Source organism: Natrix helvetica, assembly GCF_964273705.1.
Source record: "Natrix helvetica genome assembly, chromosome: 12".
Lineage (NCBI taxonomy): Eukaryota > Metazoa > Chordata > Lepidosauria > Squamata > Natricidae > Natrix > Natrix helvetica.
Window position 1 is genome coordinate 4,581,122 of NC_138556.1, and position 15,428 is coordinate 4,596,549.

General features: G+C 45.5%; 1 protein-coding gene across 1 annotated transcript in view; it reads left to right on the plus strand.

The window, feature by feature from the left end:
• The first annotated feature begins 9,810 nt into the window (after window positions 1-9,810).
• Window positions 9,811-15,428, plus strand: part of LOC309398274 (protein FAM169B-like) — a 60,134-nt gene continuing 54,516 nt past the window's right edge. The window contains exon 1 of the mRNA XM_081965022.1: window positions 9,811-10,039. Coding sequence (XP_081821148.1) covers window positions 9,997-10,039 — 43 coding nt within the window. The 5' untranslated portion in view covers window positions 9,811-9,996. The remainder of the gene's footprint in view (window positions 10,040-15,428) is intronic.

Sequence of the window (15,428 nt, forward strand, 5' to 3'; positions counted from 1 at the left end):
CAGCCACAACTTCTGGAGGCAAGCCATTCCACTGGTTAATTGCTTTCAGTGTCAGGAAATTTTTCCTTAGTTGCAGGTTGCTTCTCTCCTTGAAATGCATCTAAAAGAAAAGGGAAAAAAGAAAGAAAATAAGGTTTCTTCCCTAGGAAAAAGCAGTGGTTGTCAGTAAAACTGCTGAATTTCTCCAGGAAAAATGGGAGAAGCAACTGCAACAAGAAGGAAAACAGCTAGGAGGGGGATACTGAATTTAACTCAATTTGCTTTAGGACTGCATGATTTAACAACTATGGTGATTTATTTAACAACTGTGGGAGAAGAGGTTATAAAATGGGGCAAAACTCACTTAATAACTGCCTTGCTTAGCAACAGAAATTTTGAACTCAATTGTGGTGTTAATCAAGGACTACAACCTCGACTTACAACCACAATTGAGCCAAAAATTCTCTTGTCAAGTGAGACATTTGTTAAGTGAGCTTTGCCCGATTTTATGACCTATCTTGAGACATCTGTTAAGTGAATCACTGCAGCTGATAAGCTAGTAACACGGCTGAATCTGACTTTTCCATTGACTTGGCTTGTCAGAAGGTTGCAAAAGGGGATCCCATAACCCTAAGACACTTCAACGGTCATAAGTATGAATTAGTTGTCAAGCACTTGAACTTTGATCACATGATCGTGGGGAGGCTCCAAAGGTCGTAACTGTGAAAAATGGGCTTCAGTCACTTTTTTCAGTGTCGTCGTAACTTTCTACGGTCACTAAATGAATTGTTGTAAGTCAAGGACCAGGGGAGACAGGATAGCAATATTCCAAAATTTGAGGGGCTGCCGCAGAGAGGAGGGGATCAAGCTGTTCTCTGAGGCACTTGAAGGCCAGAGAAGGAATAATGGATGGAAATGAACAAGGAGAGATTCCACTTGGAAATAAGGAGGAATTTTCTGACCGTGAGAACAATCAACCCATGGAACAGAAGTCGCCCTGATCATCAAAAACCTGATATTCTCCCTTTACAACACACAAACACACACACACACACACACACTTTGTACAGTCACAAAATGAATAGTAAGTAGAGGACTACTTGCATACACACACACACACACACACATATATATATACATATACGTACATATATAATATATACATACACAAACATATCTATCTATCATCTATATCTATCCACCCATCATCCATCCATCTCTTTCTCTCTCTCTCTCTTATCTATCATTATCTATCTATCTATCTATCTATCTATCTATCTATCTATCTATCTATCCACCCATCATCTATCTATCTATCTATCTATCTATCTATCTATCTATCTATCTATCTATCTATCTCTATCTATCTATCTATCATCTATCTATCTATCTATCTATCTATCTATCTATCTATCTATCTATCTATCTATCATTATCTATCTATCCACTCATCATCCATCCATCTATCTATCTATCCACCCATCACCCATCCATCCATCCATCCATCCATCCATCCATCCATCCATCCATCCATCTATCTATCTCGCTTGTACCAACCCCCGCATGCTAGGTGGTCAGGAGCTCCAGACCCAGGGCCTGAGGCTGGTGCTATGCAATGCGAGGTCCGTTGTTAGCAAGGCCCCCCTCATTCACGACCTAATCTCGGAGGGGGAGCCGGACCTCGTGGGAATAACGGAGACCTGGTTGGGCCACGAGGGAGGTTTACCCCTCGTGGAAATGTGCCCGCCAGGTTATCGAGCATTTCACCAGCCCCGGGCCCAGGGAAGGGGCGGTGGGGTAGCAGTGATTATCTGGGAGGACTTAGAGCCGAGGGAGTCCACTGTGCCACAGACATCGGGATGTGAATCCCTTGTTGTGAAATGGGGCCCTGGGAGACAGTTGGGCCTGCTGATAGTATACCTGGCTCCTCGCTATACATCAGCGGCCCTGCCTGAACTCCTCGAGCTGATCGCATCGGTGGCGGTTGAGACCCCAAACTTTTAGTGATGGGGGACTTTAACCTGCCATCGGTGGGAGAAGCATCCGAGGGGGTTCGGGAGTTCATGGCCTCCATGACAGCCATGGACCTGACTCAATTGATTCAGGGCCCGACACACGAGGGAGGTCACACCTTGGACCTTGTTTTTGTCTCTGGCCAGTGGTTGAGTGATCTGGGAGGAGGGGACTTAACCATCACTCCCCTGTCATGGTCAGACCACTCACTCCTCCGACTTGACTTCCCTGGTGCTACCCCCCGCTGCAGGGAGGCGGAACCGGAAAATACTAGATGGTTCCGCCCCAGGCGCCTGATGGAACCAGAGAGGTTCCAGATGGAGCTTGGGCCACCTTCTGCGGCCCTGACCCGCCCTCGGGTAGAGGACCTGGTGGTCGCGTGGAACAATGCGACTACCGGGGCCTTGAACCGGGTGGCGCCTTTGCGGCCTCTCCGGCGGCAACGCTCCACCCTGGCCCCTTGGTTTACCGAGGAGCTAAGGGTGATGAAGCGCCGCAAGAGATGCCTAGAGAGTCGTTGGAGATCCTCTCGTTCCGAATTTGACCGGACACAGGTACGAGCCCATTTAAGGACGTACATTGTGGCATTGAGAGTGGCCAAACGTCAATATTGTGCCACTCTCATTGCATCCGCAGAGAACCGCCCTGCCGCCCTGTTTCGGGTGTCCCGCTCCCTCTTATTTCAGAGGCCGCGGGAGGCCCCTTTACAGGGTAGAGCAGAGGAATTTGGGAAATATCTGCAGGATAAAATCGCTCAAATCCGGAAGGATTGGGACCCTTCCAGTGGTCCTGTAGAGGCGTCCGTGGCGAGTCTTGAGAGACCTATCTGGGAGGAGTTTGACTTGGTTGCCATCGAGGATTTGGACAGAGTGCGTGGACGACTGCGACCCACCACATGTTTACTGGACCCGTGTCCCTCCTGGCTTGTACAGTCACTCATGCGCTGGTGACGTCTCGCCTGGACTACTGTAACGCTCTACATGGGGCTTCCCTTGAAATGCACTCGTAGACTACAGTTGGTCCAGAACGCGGCTGCGCGGGTAATTATGGGGAGTACAAGGTACTCCCATGTGACACCTTTCCTGCGCGAGCTGCACTGGCTCCCTGTGGTCTACCGGGTGCGTTTCAAGGTCTTGATAACGATCTTTAAAGCGCTCCATGGCTCAGGACCTAGCTACTTGCGGGATCGTATCCCGCCCCATACATCCCTGCGACCAATTCGATCGCACAGAGAGGGACTCCTCCAGGTGCCGTCCACCAGACAATGTCGGGGGGCGGCGTCTAGGAGTAGAGCCTTCTCTGTTGCGGGCCCAGCCCTGTGGAATGACCTTCCCCCGGATATTAGGACTACCTCTGACCTCCGCGCCTTCCGGATAAAGCTCAAGACGCACCTATTTCAAGTAGCTGGCCTGGCTCAACCATAGTTCGTTCACACTGCTCCTGACGGGTTTTTTAATTTTTGTGACTTTTAGACTTTTATTAGGGGATTTTAAACTATGTTTTAACTGTCTTTTCTTATCTTCATACCTCCTCCATGTACGCGTGTTCGTTTATTCTGTGTGTGTATTGTCCATATTGTTTTTTATGTGTTTTATTGTACGCCGCCCCGAGTCCTTCGGGAGAGGGTGCGGCTAAGAAATAAATTTATTATTATTATTATTATTATCTATCATCTATCTATCTATCTATCTATCTATCTATCTATCTATCTATCATCTATCTATCTATCTATCTATCTATCATCTATCAATCTATCTATCTATCATCTATCTATCTATCTATCTATCTATCTATCTATCTATCATCTATCTATCTATGGTATATTTGAAGCAACAGCAAGCAGTTGCTTCTTCCTATAACTCTAAATATTCTTGCCCCTCCTGCTGTTAGAAATGAAGGGATCTGCGGAGCCCACAGTGTTTCCGAAAAGGATTACTTCTCTCCCCCACGGAGCTCCTGATGCAAAAAATGAGCCGCATGGAAAAGAGAGCTAGTGAAACAGAAGTAACTTTACCAACATGAAAGTATCCGGCGACAAAAAGACAATTGATTTTCTGGGATGATGTGATTAATACACATTTTACCTGCTGCGACTGGAAGATTACAAGCTGTACCTCTTCCCTTTAATTGCTGTTTTACAACTTCCCACTACATGCGGTTCTTTGCAAAGTGACACGGCTTTTATAGTTCATATTTGCCAGCTGAGATAACACGGGGGATCCTGGTTGGTAGCTTCAAGGGGCAGATCAAGGGAAACTGGGATGAGGTAAACAAGTTTATAAGTAAAGTGCTGTTTCCCCCCCCCCCCCCCCTTCACCTACTACATCATTATGGTAACGATCAGTTACTTGAGAAAGTGAAAGGAATAGGAAGTAAGAGGCAAAAATAAAGTCCCGGAAAGGAATAAACACAGATCTTTTTCATAACGTGGTGACCAAAACTGGATGCAGAATTCCAGGTGTGGCTTTACTAAGACTTTATAAAGCAGAACGAAGACTTCATGCGAAACGAAATGGTTCATATGTATGACGGTTGCAATCGTCCCGGGATCATCTTTTGTGATCTTCTCTCAAGGAAAATCAATGGGGCATCTAGATTGACTTAAGAACCTTGTTGCTCGCTTAACAACTGCAGTGTTTCACTTGGTGGTGGCAAGGAAGTTTGTAAAACAGGGCAAAGCCTATTTAACAGCTGCCTTGCTTAGCAATAAATATTCTGGTCCCGGTTGTCGTCGTAACTTGAGAATTACCTGTACATTTCTCTAGGTTGGGTTGGAGTCTCCTTAGTAGTTCAGAACTGGGATGGGGCACTAATGTTCCTGTAATCCACCCAACTCTACCTGAGTCGGGGGCACTTCCACTCTCTCCGGTTGACCCACTATGCAGCACTGGTTTTCGAGAAAAAGTAGAATATAAATCTAACAATGATTCTCAATACAAATTTGGCTCTAGGACCGTGATGGGTAATCTTTTTTGGCTCCCGTGCCAAAAGCGGGGGGAGCGCAGGGGGGTCGTGTGCGGGCGTGCCACATCTACAATGCTATGCGCCCACCCCTCACTTTTGGCGTGCTTTTTTTTGCCCTCCCCAGGCTCCAGAGGCTTTCTAGGAGTCTGGGGAGGGTGAAAACAGTCCCCCCCTGCCCTCCCGGAGGCCCTCCAAAGGCTTCAGGAGCTTCCCTGAAGCCTCAGGTGGGCGAAAAACGGCCCTATGGGGAACCCGGAAGTTCGGGAATGGTGACTTCCGATTTGTCCGTAGGGCCGATTTTAGACCTCCAGAGCCTTCAGGAGGCTTCTCTGAAGGCTCCGGAGGGCGAAAAACAGCCCTATGGACAAACCAGAAGTCCGTTCCTTCTGGTTTTTCAAGGAAGCCTCTGGAGGGCGAAAAACGGCCTCAAAAGAAAGCCAAAGTCAGCTGGCAGGGCAACGCCTGGCGTGCTCTAACAAATGGCTCGATGTGCCACGTGTGCCATAGGTTTGCCATCACGACTCTAGGATATGAAGAACCTGAGCCTCTAGCGCACATGTTTGTCTCTGGGATGGGCTTTCTACAGCAACTCAAACTGCAATCCTGTAATCCTGATTGCTAACATAAGGTCCATCTTGAGGGGATGGAAGCCAAAACATATGAAGAACGGTGGCAGGAATTGGGTATGTCCAGGTCTAGTGAAAAGAAGGGACACGGTGGCTCAGTGGCTAAGACGCTGAGCTTGTCGATCTGAAAGGTCGGCAGTTCAGCGGTTCGAATCCCTAGCGCCAGGTAATGGAGTGAGCTCTCGTTACTTGTCCCAGCTTCTGCCAGCCTAGCAGTTCGAAAGCACGTAAAAAATGCAAGTAAAAAAATAGGAACCATCTTTGGTGGGAAGGGAACAGCGCTCCGTGCACCTTTGATGTTTAATCATGCTGGCCACATGACAATAGGAGATATTTTCAGACAGCGCTGGCTCTTCAGCTTTGAAGCGGAGATTAGCACCGCCCCCTAGAGTCAGGAACGACTAGCACATATGTGTGAGGGGAACCTTTACGTTTACCTTGGTGAAAAGAAAGACTAGGGGTGACATGATAGCAGACTTCCAGAATTTGAGTGGCTGCCACAAAGAAGAAGCGGTCAACCAATTCTCCAAAGCACCTGAGGGCTGGACAAGAAACAATGGATGGAAACTAACCAAGGAGAGAAGCAACCTAGAACTAAGGAGATATTTCCTAAGAGTGAGAACAATTAACCAGTGGAACAGTTTGCCTCCAGAAGTTGTGGGTGCTTCATCACTGGAGGCTTCTAAGAAGAGACCATATAGCCACTTGTCTGAAATGGCATAGGGTCTCCTGCTTGAGCAGGGGGTTGGACTAGAAGACCTCCAAGGCCCCTTCCAACTCTCTTATTCTCCAATTCTGTTATTCTGCTTGGAGAATGATTGTTATTTGCTTGATATTCTTGGACCTGCATCTGAATATCTCCAGGGAAGGTACTGAATTGCCTTCTGCTGCCATAGCTTGCCACTGGAAAATACTGTCTTAATTTTAGGGTTTTATAACTAAGTAGAAATGTGTTCTGCTTTTTATGTGGTTTGATACTCTGTTCTCCGATGTGGTCATTGACTCCAATAAAATTATACTGCTACCAACAAATAATCACATTCATCAAATCCACAGACGGTGGAAATCACTTTTATGAGTCACGAAGCAGCAAAGAAGCCTCTACAGGTAGTCCTTGACTTAGAACCGTTGGCTTAGTGACCATCTGAAGTTACAACAGCATTGATATAAAAGTGATGTAGGTACGACTCATTTTTACACTTGCAACCATGATGTCAACCCTGAAGCTGATCCAACCGAAACCATCTTGGAGTTTCAGTGCTGCCACACTGGAACTGAGGGATAGGAAGGGGGGAATAGAGATAGCTGAGGTTTTGTAGCCAAAACAAAATACCGTGTTTTTCGGACTATAAGACGCACCAAGATTTTGAAGAGGTAATTTAAAAAAAACCCGTTTTTGCACTCTGCAGGTCTCCCAAACACTCTGCATGCCTCGTTTTTTGCAAAAAAAACCGGCATGCATATGCTTTGGGAGGCTTGTAGAGTGCTCCTGGAGGCTGGGGTGGGTGGGTGGGTGGGAAACTGGCCCGTTTTTCGCTCGTTTTTACCCCCCCCCCCCCAGGGCCCAGGATCACTTTGCAGGCCTCCCAAAGCCTATGCATGTCCATTTTTTGCGAAAGGGGTGGGTTTCGGGAGGCCAAAAATGCTGTATTCAGTGTATAAGACGCTCCCAGATTTTCACCCTCTTTTTTGGGGGTGGGGGAAAGGTGCGTCTTATACGCTGAAAAATACGGTATTTTCTCCTGGGAACCAAGGATATTCTCACACTTGGTTGGAGAGAGGAGTGTCGTTACTAGGCAACTGGATGGCACTTTGATTGGACCATGTGACTGATTGTTTTGGGAAAGGGGAAAACTTTTACTTTTAATTAGGCGAAAACCACGGGAATCTTCAGAATCAGTTTTCACCAGTTTGTGCCAACATGATATATCCAATAAAACTATTATTTGAGGAATCTACCTGCCTCGGAGTTTTGTTCGCTAGGGGTATATTACTTGGAACCCTGGCATTAAACCGACACTCTTAAAATTTTCCGCTCCAGTCGGAGTGGCTCTCTAGGGTCTTGAGCTGCTACCTAATCTACCCCGGAAGCAGGAAGATAAGAATGTAGACCCTGGGAAGCTGGCAATATTCTTAAGGTGACATCATCACTTGGCAACTGGCATGTATTTATGATGGTTGGAGCATCCCGGGATCATGTGGTTGTCCTTGGTGACCCTCCCACCTGGCTTTCGAAAAGCAAAATTAAAGGGGAAACCAAAATCACTTAACGACTGCATGATTCACTTAGCAACTGCAGCGACTTGCTTAATAATGTGGCAGAAAAGCCATTAAAGTCAGGTGCCACTCACTTCATGCCTTGCTTAGCAACTGAAGTTCCTGGATCCGCTGTGGTTGTGACTAGAAGACCTACCTATGCCTGAAGGTGTACGTTTACACACACCTGTGTGTGAATGCATGGGCAAACGCCCACATTCACACCCACCCACAAGCCCATCTTAAATTCTTCATCAGTGACCGCTTACTATGTATAGGGCAGGCCTTATGAGTGTTTTTCACACTCACGATCATTGCAGCCTTGCCTGGGTCACAGGATCAAAATTTGGATGCTTGCCAACTGATTCATACTTATGACCATTGCTATATCTGGGGTCATGTAATTTCCTCTTTTGAGCCCTTCCAACAAGCAAAATCCATGAGGAAATCGGATTCACTTAATAGCATTACTAACTTAACTCTAATGATTAACTTACCTGTGGCAAGGAAGGTCGTTGTTGTTAGTTGCGAAGTTGTGTCCAACCCATTGCGACCCCATGGACAACGTTCCTCCAGGCCTTCCTGTCCTCTACCATCTCCCGGAGTCCATTGAAGCTCATGCCGACTGCTTCAGTGACTCCATCCAGCCACCTCATTCTCTGCCGTCCCCTTCTTCTTTTGCCCTCTTATCATTCCCAGCATGAGGCTCTTCTCCAGGGAGTCCTTCTTCCTTCTCATTAGGTGGCCAAAGTATTTGAGTTTCCTCTTCAGGATCTGGTCTTCTAAAGAGCAGTCAGGGCTGATCTCCTCTAGGACTGACCGGTTGGATGGCCCTGCAGTCTAAGGGACTTGCAGGAGAGCAAGGTCCTAAAATGGGCCAAAACTCATTTAACAAATGTTTCACTAAGCAACATAAAATTTGGGCTCACTTGTGAGTCAAGGACTACCTGTATTCCTAACCTCCCCAATGTAACCAGCTACTCATTTTTTTTGTCAAGCATGTATTAGATCACAGATATAAGTATAAACATGATTATGAATACATGAAAGACAGAAGACAGTGGTTGGGTGTTTAGTTTTGGCACTGTGTGCTCTACAAAACTCCACTTTTTCTTGTTGGTTTATATAAGCTACCATTGATGGCTAATGAATGTGGATATTTCAGTGTGAATTCACTCTCGACTTATGGCCGGGAACCTTGTGTTGGAAGAAATGTCCTTCTGGGTACAGTTCCAAGTGGGGAAAAAGACACCGAAACACCGAGGCTGCTTGGAAAGATGGTTTAATGGTGGACAGGATCACATGACTTGAGCTCCCGAACAGAAAAGGGGGATCCCATGCTTCCAGATGTTGGGTGAAGAAGAAAAAAAAGAAGCCGGAGATGCTAAAAGTTCCTGGTTTTATGCCCTCTCTGGCCTTTGATCTTGAGCTTGTATTCTGATTGGTTGTCAGGCTCTCATGGGGCCATGCAGGGAAAACGCTGTAGGCTGTGAGTCCACATTGGGGTTGAGCATTGCTTCTTCCCAGGTTCCCTGTGGTGAGATGGGTAAAGGGCTAATACTATCATGCCGTAATCCCACCATCCTAGAGCTGGGGAGGATATCTTTGTTATGTAGAATAGACTGACCCAGGCTTTTTAGTGGCCCATTGACAAAGGTGGGGGCCATTAAGAGTGAGTCTGCTTCCTGCCTAAAAACATCTCTCTCCATTTCTTATCCAGGGACGTATAATATTCTGTCTTTTCAATATTTCCCAGAAGATTTCATTGTTCTAGGAGAGGAGTGGGTTTTAACTTCCTACACTTGTATGAATTCAGCCCTGGTTGAATTGCCACCCGCCGGTTTCCAAGCCCAACGACTGTCCAGGGCTTTAAAAAGTTACGCAACTGCAACTGTGGTTTGCAAACCGTTGTTTACAGCTTAGCAAGCCGGCTGCAACTCGCAAAGCCTGCGCTGAGTGAATCCAGCCGCTCCCGCTTCCGCACCCACCAAGCGCTGGAGTTCAGCCAGAGACGGTGCGCAAACGGCCATTGGTTCCGCCTGGTGCCCGGCCCCTCCTGGCGCACCGGCATTCCCGGGCCGGGCACACGAAAGTGGGGCGGCTCAGCCCCGAGGGCGATTCCCGAGCAAACCCCGAGGGCGGGCAGGAACGAAGGGCGATGGCGGGGGCCTCTCGGTTGCGCCCGGGGAGAGACGGTGCCGGTAAGGAACCGGAACGGGCGCAAGGCGAGAGCGAGGAGGCCTCTGGCCATACGCAGAGTGCAGCCGTCCCCTTCTGCAACGCGAACCCTGCGGGGGTTCGGGGAAGGGGTTGCAAGTCCCGCGAGGTGGCCCCGGTCTTGGGAAGTCGAAGCAAGCCGCCGCTTTCCACCCTGCAAAACAGCAGCCGCCTTGCGCCTTGCTTGGGGAGCTCTTGTCTCTAGTTGTATAGGGCAGGTGTGTCCAAACTTGGGAACTTTAAGACTTGTGGACTTCAACTCCCAGAATTCCCCAGCCAGCTGGCTGGGGAATTCTGGAAGTTGAAGTCCACAAGTCTTAAAGTTCCCAAGTTTGGACACCCCTGGTATAGAGTCTCCTTCTTGATCAGGGGGTTGGACTAGAAGACCTCCAAGATCCCTTCCAACTTTGTTACTCTATTATTCTGTTATTTTGGACGAGCGTTTCTGAACACCGCTACTCACCTTGATTGGCCAAAGCTATGATGAAGCAACCCCCAGAGATTAAATCAAATTCACCGAAACTAGGTTGCCTTATGAGGCCTGAAGAGGCCATCACACTAAGCCACAGAATGGTGGTTTGGATTCCCTCTTTCTGGCTTCAAATATATATTGTTATACCTTCTTGTTGAGCTTTCCTTAGTGGGAAGGATATACAAAGACTTTTAAGAACTTGATAAAATCAACGTTTATGTACTAAGCCAGGAGTACCCAACCTTGGCAACTTTTAAGGCTTGTGGACTTCAACTCCCAGAATTCCCCAGCCAGCTATGCTGATTTTATCAAGTTTTAAAAGTTGCCAAGGTTGGACTAACCTCTGCACTTGGGTATAATAGGTTGCCTAGTGACTCCAGGTCCTTTTCTAATTTGTGAGCTAGCAGGTTGGATTTGAACCCAGGCCACTATGGTTTGCTGCATTTAAATGGCCTACATCAGTAATGGCTAACCTTTTTCTCCTCACGTGCCAATATTGCGCGTGCGTGCCCACACCCATAATGCAATGCGCCCAGCCCCCCCAATGCATGCATGCATGACCCCCCCATGCTCCCCCACTCCCTGGGCATGTGCACCCCCCACTCCTGCTGCGCATGTACCTGACCCCCCCTGGCCCATTTTGGGCAAAGCCTCCTGGGACCAAAAACGGGGCGCAGGGGGGGCGTGCCACATCCCCCATGTTCCCCTCGCCCCCTGTGCATGTGCGTGCATCTCCCACATGCACGGCAGAGACCTGAAAATTAGCTGGCTGGCCTGATTTATAAACCCTGCCAAATGTGGTTTGCCATCTTAGATTAATGGCTTAGCGAAGTCCACCACTGAAGGCTTATTCAGTAGAGCTGAAAACAAACCTGGTTTATGGACACAAGCAAATCTTGCCGCAAATCTCTGTTTATTGATGGGCCCCCGTGAAAATGTTGCTTTTGTAATTTACGAAACTGGTTGAGGGGGCCAATTTTAGCAAGAGAATATTGCCAGCAACAGATGGCAAGTAGCTATGACATTCTCTTCTCTCCCCCCCCGCCCCCCATGAAGAATTTTCATAGAATTTGTTGCCCCCCCAATGTTGAATTTCTTGGATCCTGGTGCTTTTTGGTAGAGATGGGGTTGTCGCATTGCTGAATAAATACACATTTGGTAACAATTAAAGGCTTGCTTCCTTTTAAGTAATGTTTATTATGTTGTAACGGATGTTGTTTAGCAATGTAAAGTTTTCTGAGGGCCTGTGTTTTTGGGCCTGATTGTTGTTTTCCCTGCCTTCGGTCCATCTGAAATCTAAAGATAGGGCATTGTTTATGCAAACTTGAAACAATTTTTACTCTGGAATCAAACTTTTATGTGGTTTGTTTTGATTTTCTTAAGATAGTCTGGTAATAATTCCTTTCCCCTCTTTGCCATTTCCTACTTAATCGAATTTTGAAGATCTGTCAGTCTTGTGCAAATCAAAGCCATTTCCTTCCTTTGTTAACAGTGAATTTATTTATTCTAGTTAAAAAAATAGGGTATTAAAGCAACCTAAAATTAACTGAGGGGCCTAGAAGTTACATACTGCTAATCCTTGATTTATGACTAAAACCGAACCCAAAATTTCTCTTGCTAAACGAGACATTTGTTACAAGTCAGTTTTGCCCCATTTTATGACCTTTCTTGCCACAATTGCTAAGTGAGTCATGTAAAGTGAATCTGGCTTCCACATTGACTTGTCAGAAGGTCGCAAAAGGTGATCCCATGCGCTTGGGACACTGCAACCGTCATAAATACGAATCAGTTGCCAAGCATCTGAATTTTGATCTGTGACCATGGGGTTGTAAGTGTGAGACATGGTCATAATTCACTTCCTTCGGTGGCGTTGTAACTTCAGACTGTCACTAAATGAACGGTTGTAAGTCAAGGACTACTTCTAGTTCTGTTTACAACAGTGTTTTTTTGACCTTGGCAACTTTAAGAGGCATGGACTTCAACTCCCAGAATTCCCCAGTCAGCATCCTGGGAGTTGAAGTCCACAAGTCTTTAAAGGTTGAAAAAAACATTGATCTGCAAAATAGACACTGATGGAAGGCAAGGGTTTTACTTTTTTTCTCCTCTGATTCTTTTGTATTCCAATTCTTTGCCCCCCCCCAAAAATTCAAGAAATCTTTTAATGTGATTTGAACCCTGGACTTCTGAACTGGAACTTAAAACATGCATCGCATTTCCGGTTGAATGACTAACTTCTTTATTTTACACTTACTTTATTAAAACGTGGTTTATTGGTTCACTGCAGAAATCACAATTGGCTGGTACACAATGTATAGTGAGCTGTAAATTTATGTTTTCATACCACAGTGGTTGGTTTCTTGGCTTAGCAAGCCGTAAGAAGAACTAAATTATGGGTAGTAAAATCATGAATTTAGCCTTTGCTTCTTGTACTGATTCACTGTATGCATTTTATACTCTTAGTCTCATGGTGAAAAGTAAAAATACCAGTAGGATTTTTTCAAAATTTCCATGATATTTTTTCCACGATACATCTGACCATTAATAGTGTATTAATGTACTTAGAGTGTATAATGTATATATAGTGTATAATGTAATTCTACTTTTGATTCCCCCCCCCCATTTTCAGTCTGATCAGATTTATAATCTGTTTTTATTACTTTATATATATATTTATTCGGGGTGATAGCAGCATTCTTTTCCTCAATGGGTTTTATTTTATAAAATGAATACCCAACTGTAGCTTTTGATTTTTTAAAAATACAGGTAGTCCTCAACTTCATGACCAAAATTGACCCCAAAATTTCTGTTGCTAAGTGAGAATCACTGCAGTTGTTAGTGATACATTTGTTAAGTGAATCTGGCTTCCCCATTGACTTTCTTATAAAATTCCATGGACGGACTCTTGCAATTTTGAAAGTGCAATCTTTCTCCCCCCTCCTTTTCTGTCTGAGAAACTAGGGAGGGTCCTTCTGAGCCTCCTTCTCCTCCTCCCATTATGCAGCTGTGGGCTATGCTGTCTCTTCTCTGACTGCTATTTTGGCTGGCCTTTTTGTCCAGCATCCCAAGGTCTTACTCACCTACCACTGCAATCCCTCATTCTCTTTCTGCCTACTTCCCATCCCCAGAAGTGACTCCTGGCTGTTGAACCATCTCCAGCTTGTGAGATGTAAGTCTGTCATCTGCACTTCTATAACCAGGGGTGGGATTCAAATAATTTAACAGCTGGTTCTTTGCCCTAATGATTTCTTCCAACAACCAGTTCACCAAACTGCTCAGAAAGTTAACAACCAGTTCTCCCAAAGTGGTACGAACCGGCTGAATCCCACCACTGTCTATAACTGTCTGGTTTGGCTCTGCAACCCAACAAGACAGACACGGACTTCAGAGGAAAATTAGTACTGCAGAAAAAACAATTGCTACCAACCTGCCTTCCATTGAGGACCTGTACATTGCATGAGTCAAAAAGAGGGCTGTGAAAATATTTACAGACCTCTCACATCCTGGACATAAATTATTTCAACTCCTACCCTCAAAACGATGCTATAGAGCACTGCACACCAAGACAACTATCCCCCCCGAATGCCTTCGCTCTGCTAAACAAATAATTCCCTCACCACTGTCAAAGTATTCACTAAGTCTGCATTATTATTAATCTCATTGTTCCTATCACCCATCTCCTCCCACTTATGACTGTATGACTAACTTTGTTGCTTGTATCCTTACAATTTATATTAATTGTTTCCTAGTAAGATATGATTGCTTATTTGTACCCTTTGACTATCATTAACTGTTGTTCCTTATGATTCTTGACGAATGTATCTTGTCTTTTATGTACACAGAGAGCATCTGCACCAAAGACAAATTCCTTGTGTGTCCAATCACACTTAGCCAATAAAGAATTCTATTCTGTTCTGTTCTATTCTATTCTATTCTATTCTATTCTATTCTATTCTATTCTATTCCATGCCATTCCATTTCTAATTCTATTTCTAATTCTATTCTAATCTACTCTATTTCTATTTCTATTCCTATTCCTATTCCAATTCCATTCCTAATTCTAATTCTAATTCTAATTCTATCCTATCCTATCCTATCCTATCCTATCCTATCCTATCCTATCCTATCCTATCCTATCCTATCCTATCCTAATTCTATTCTAAATAATATGCACTGCAATTTGGATTTTGTAATAACCTACGGTCAGTTCTTAAAAAGAAACCTACCTTACGGGGGAGATCATAGAAAGGCCTATGTGATAATTTAGAGCCACCTTTTTTCCCCCCTTGTGGGACGTCACTGACTTTGAAGTGCTTGTTTTTGTGGTGTTTGGGGGGGGGGGGATACATTCTTTGGGCTGTAGAATATTTCTGTCTTTCCCTTCATTCAGCCTGTGCTATTTCTGTGATGGTGAAGTCCAAGCCTGTGGTTTTTGACCAGTCAACATTTCATTTCGGGACAATGAAGGACAAGCGATAGTAGTTGCTTAGTGCGGTCGCTTTTTATATCGATTTTGATCCAATTAGTCATTTCTAGGATGATACAACCACACTGGCTGGGTTTGAACAATGTGGTAAGCTAAAATGTAGTTGGTTGGTTTGTGTGTCATGGATATTGTATTTGGTATTTGACAGCTGTATCCCAACCCAGGGCCCTGAGGATGACATCTCCCATCTTCCACAGCCACTGGGGGTTGAGTTGGGGAAGATGATTATTGATATTTCTCCTTGCTTTTTGCATTGTCTCCATGAAAATGGTTGGAAATGTCAAGATTAGCAAGGCGACATATTTGTGTCTGTCTGTCTGTCTGTCTGTCTGTCTGTCTGTCTGTCTGTCTCTCTGTCTGTCTGTCTGTCTCTCTGTCTGTCTCTCCCTGTATTTCTAGAACATTCTAGAGATTGACT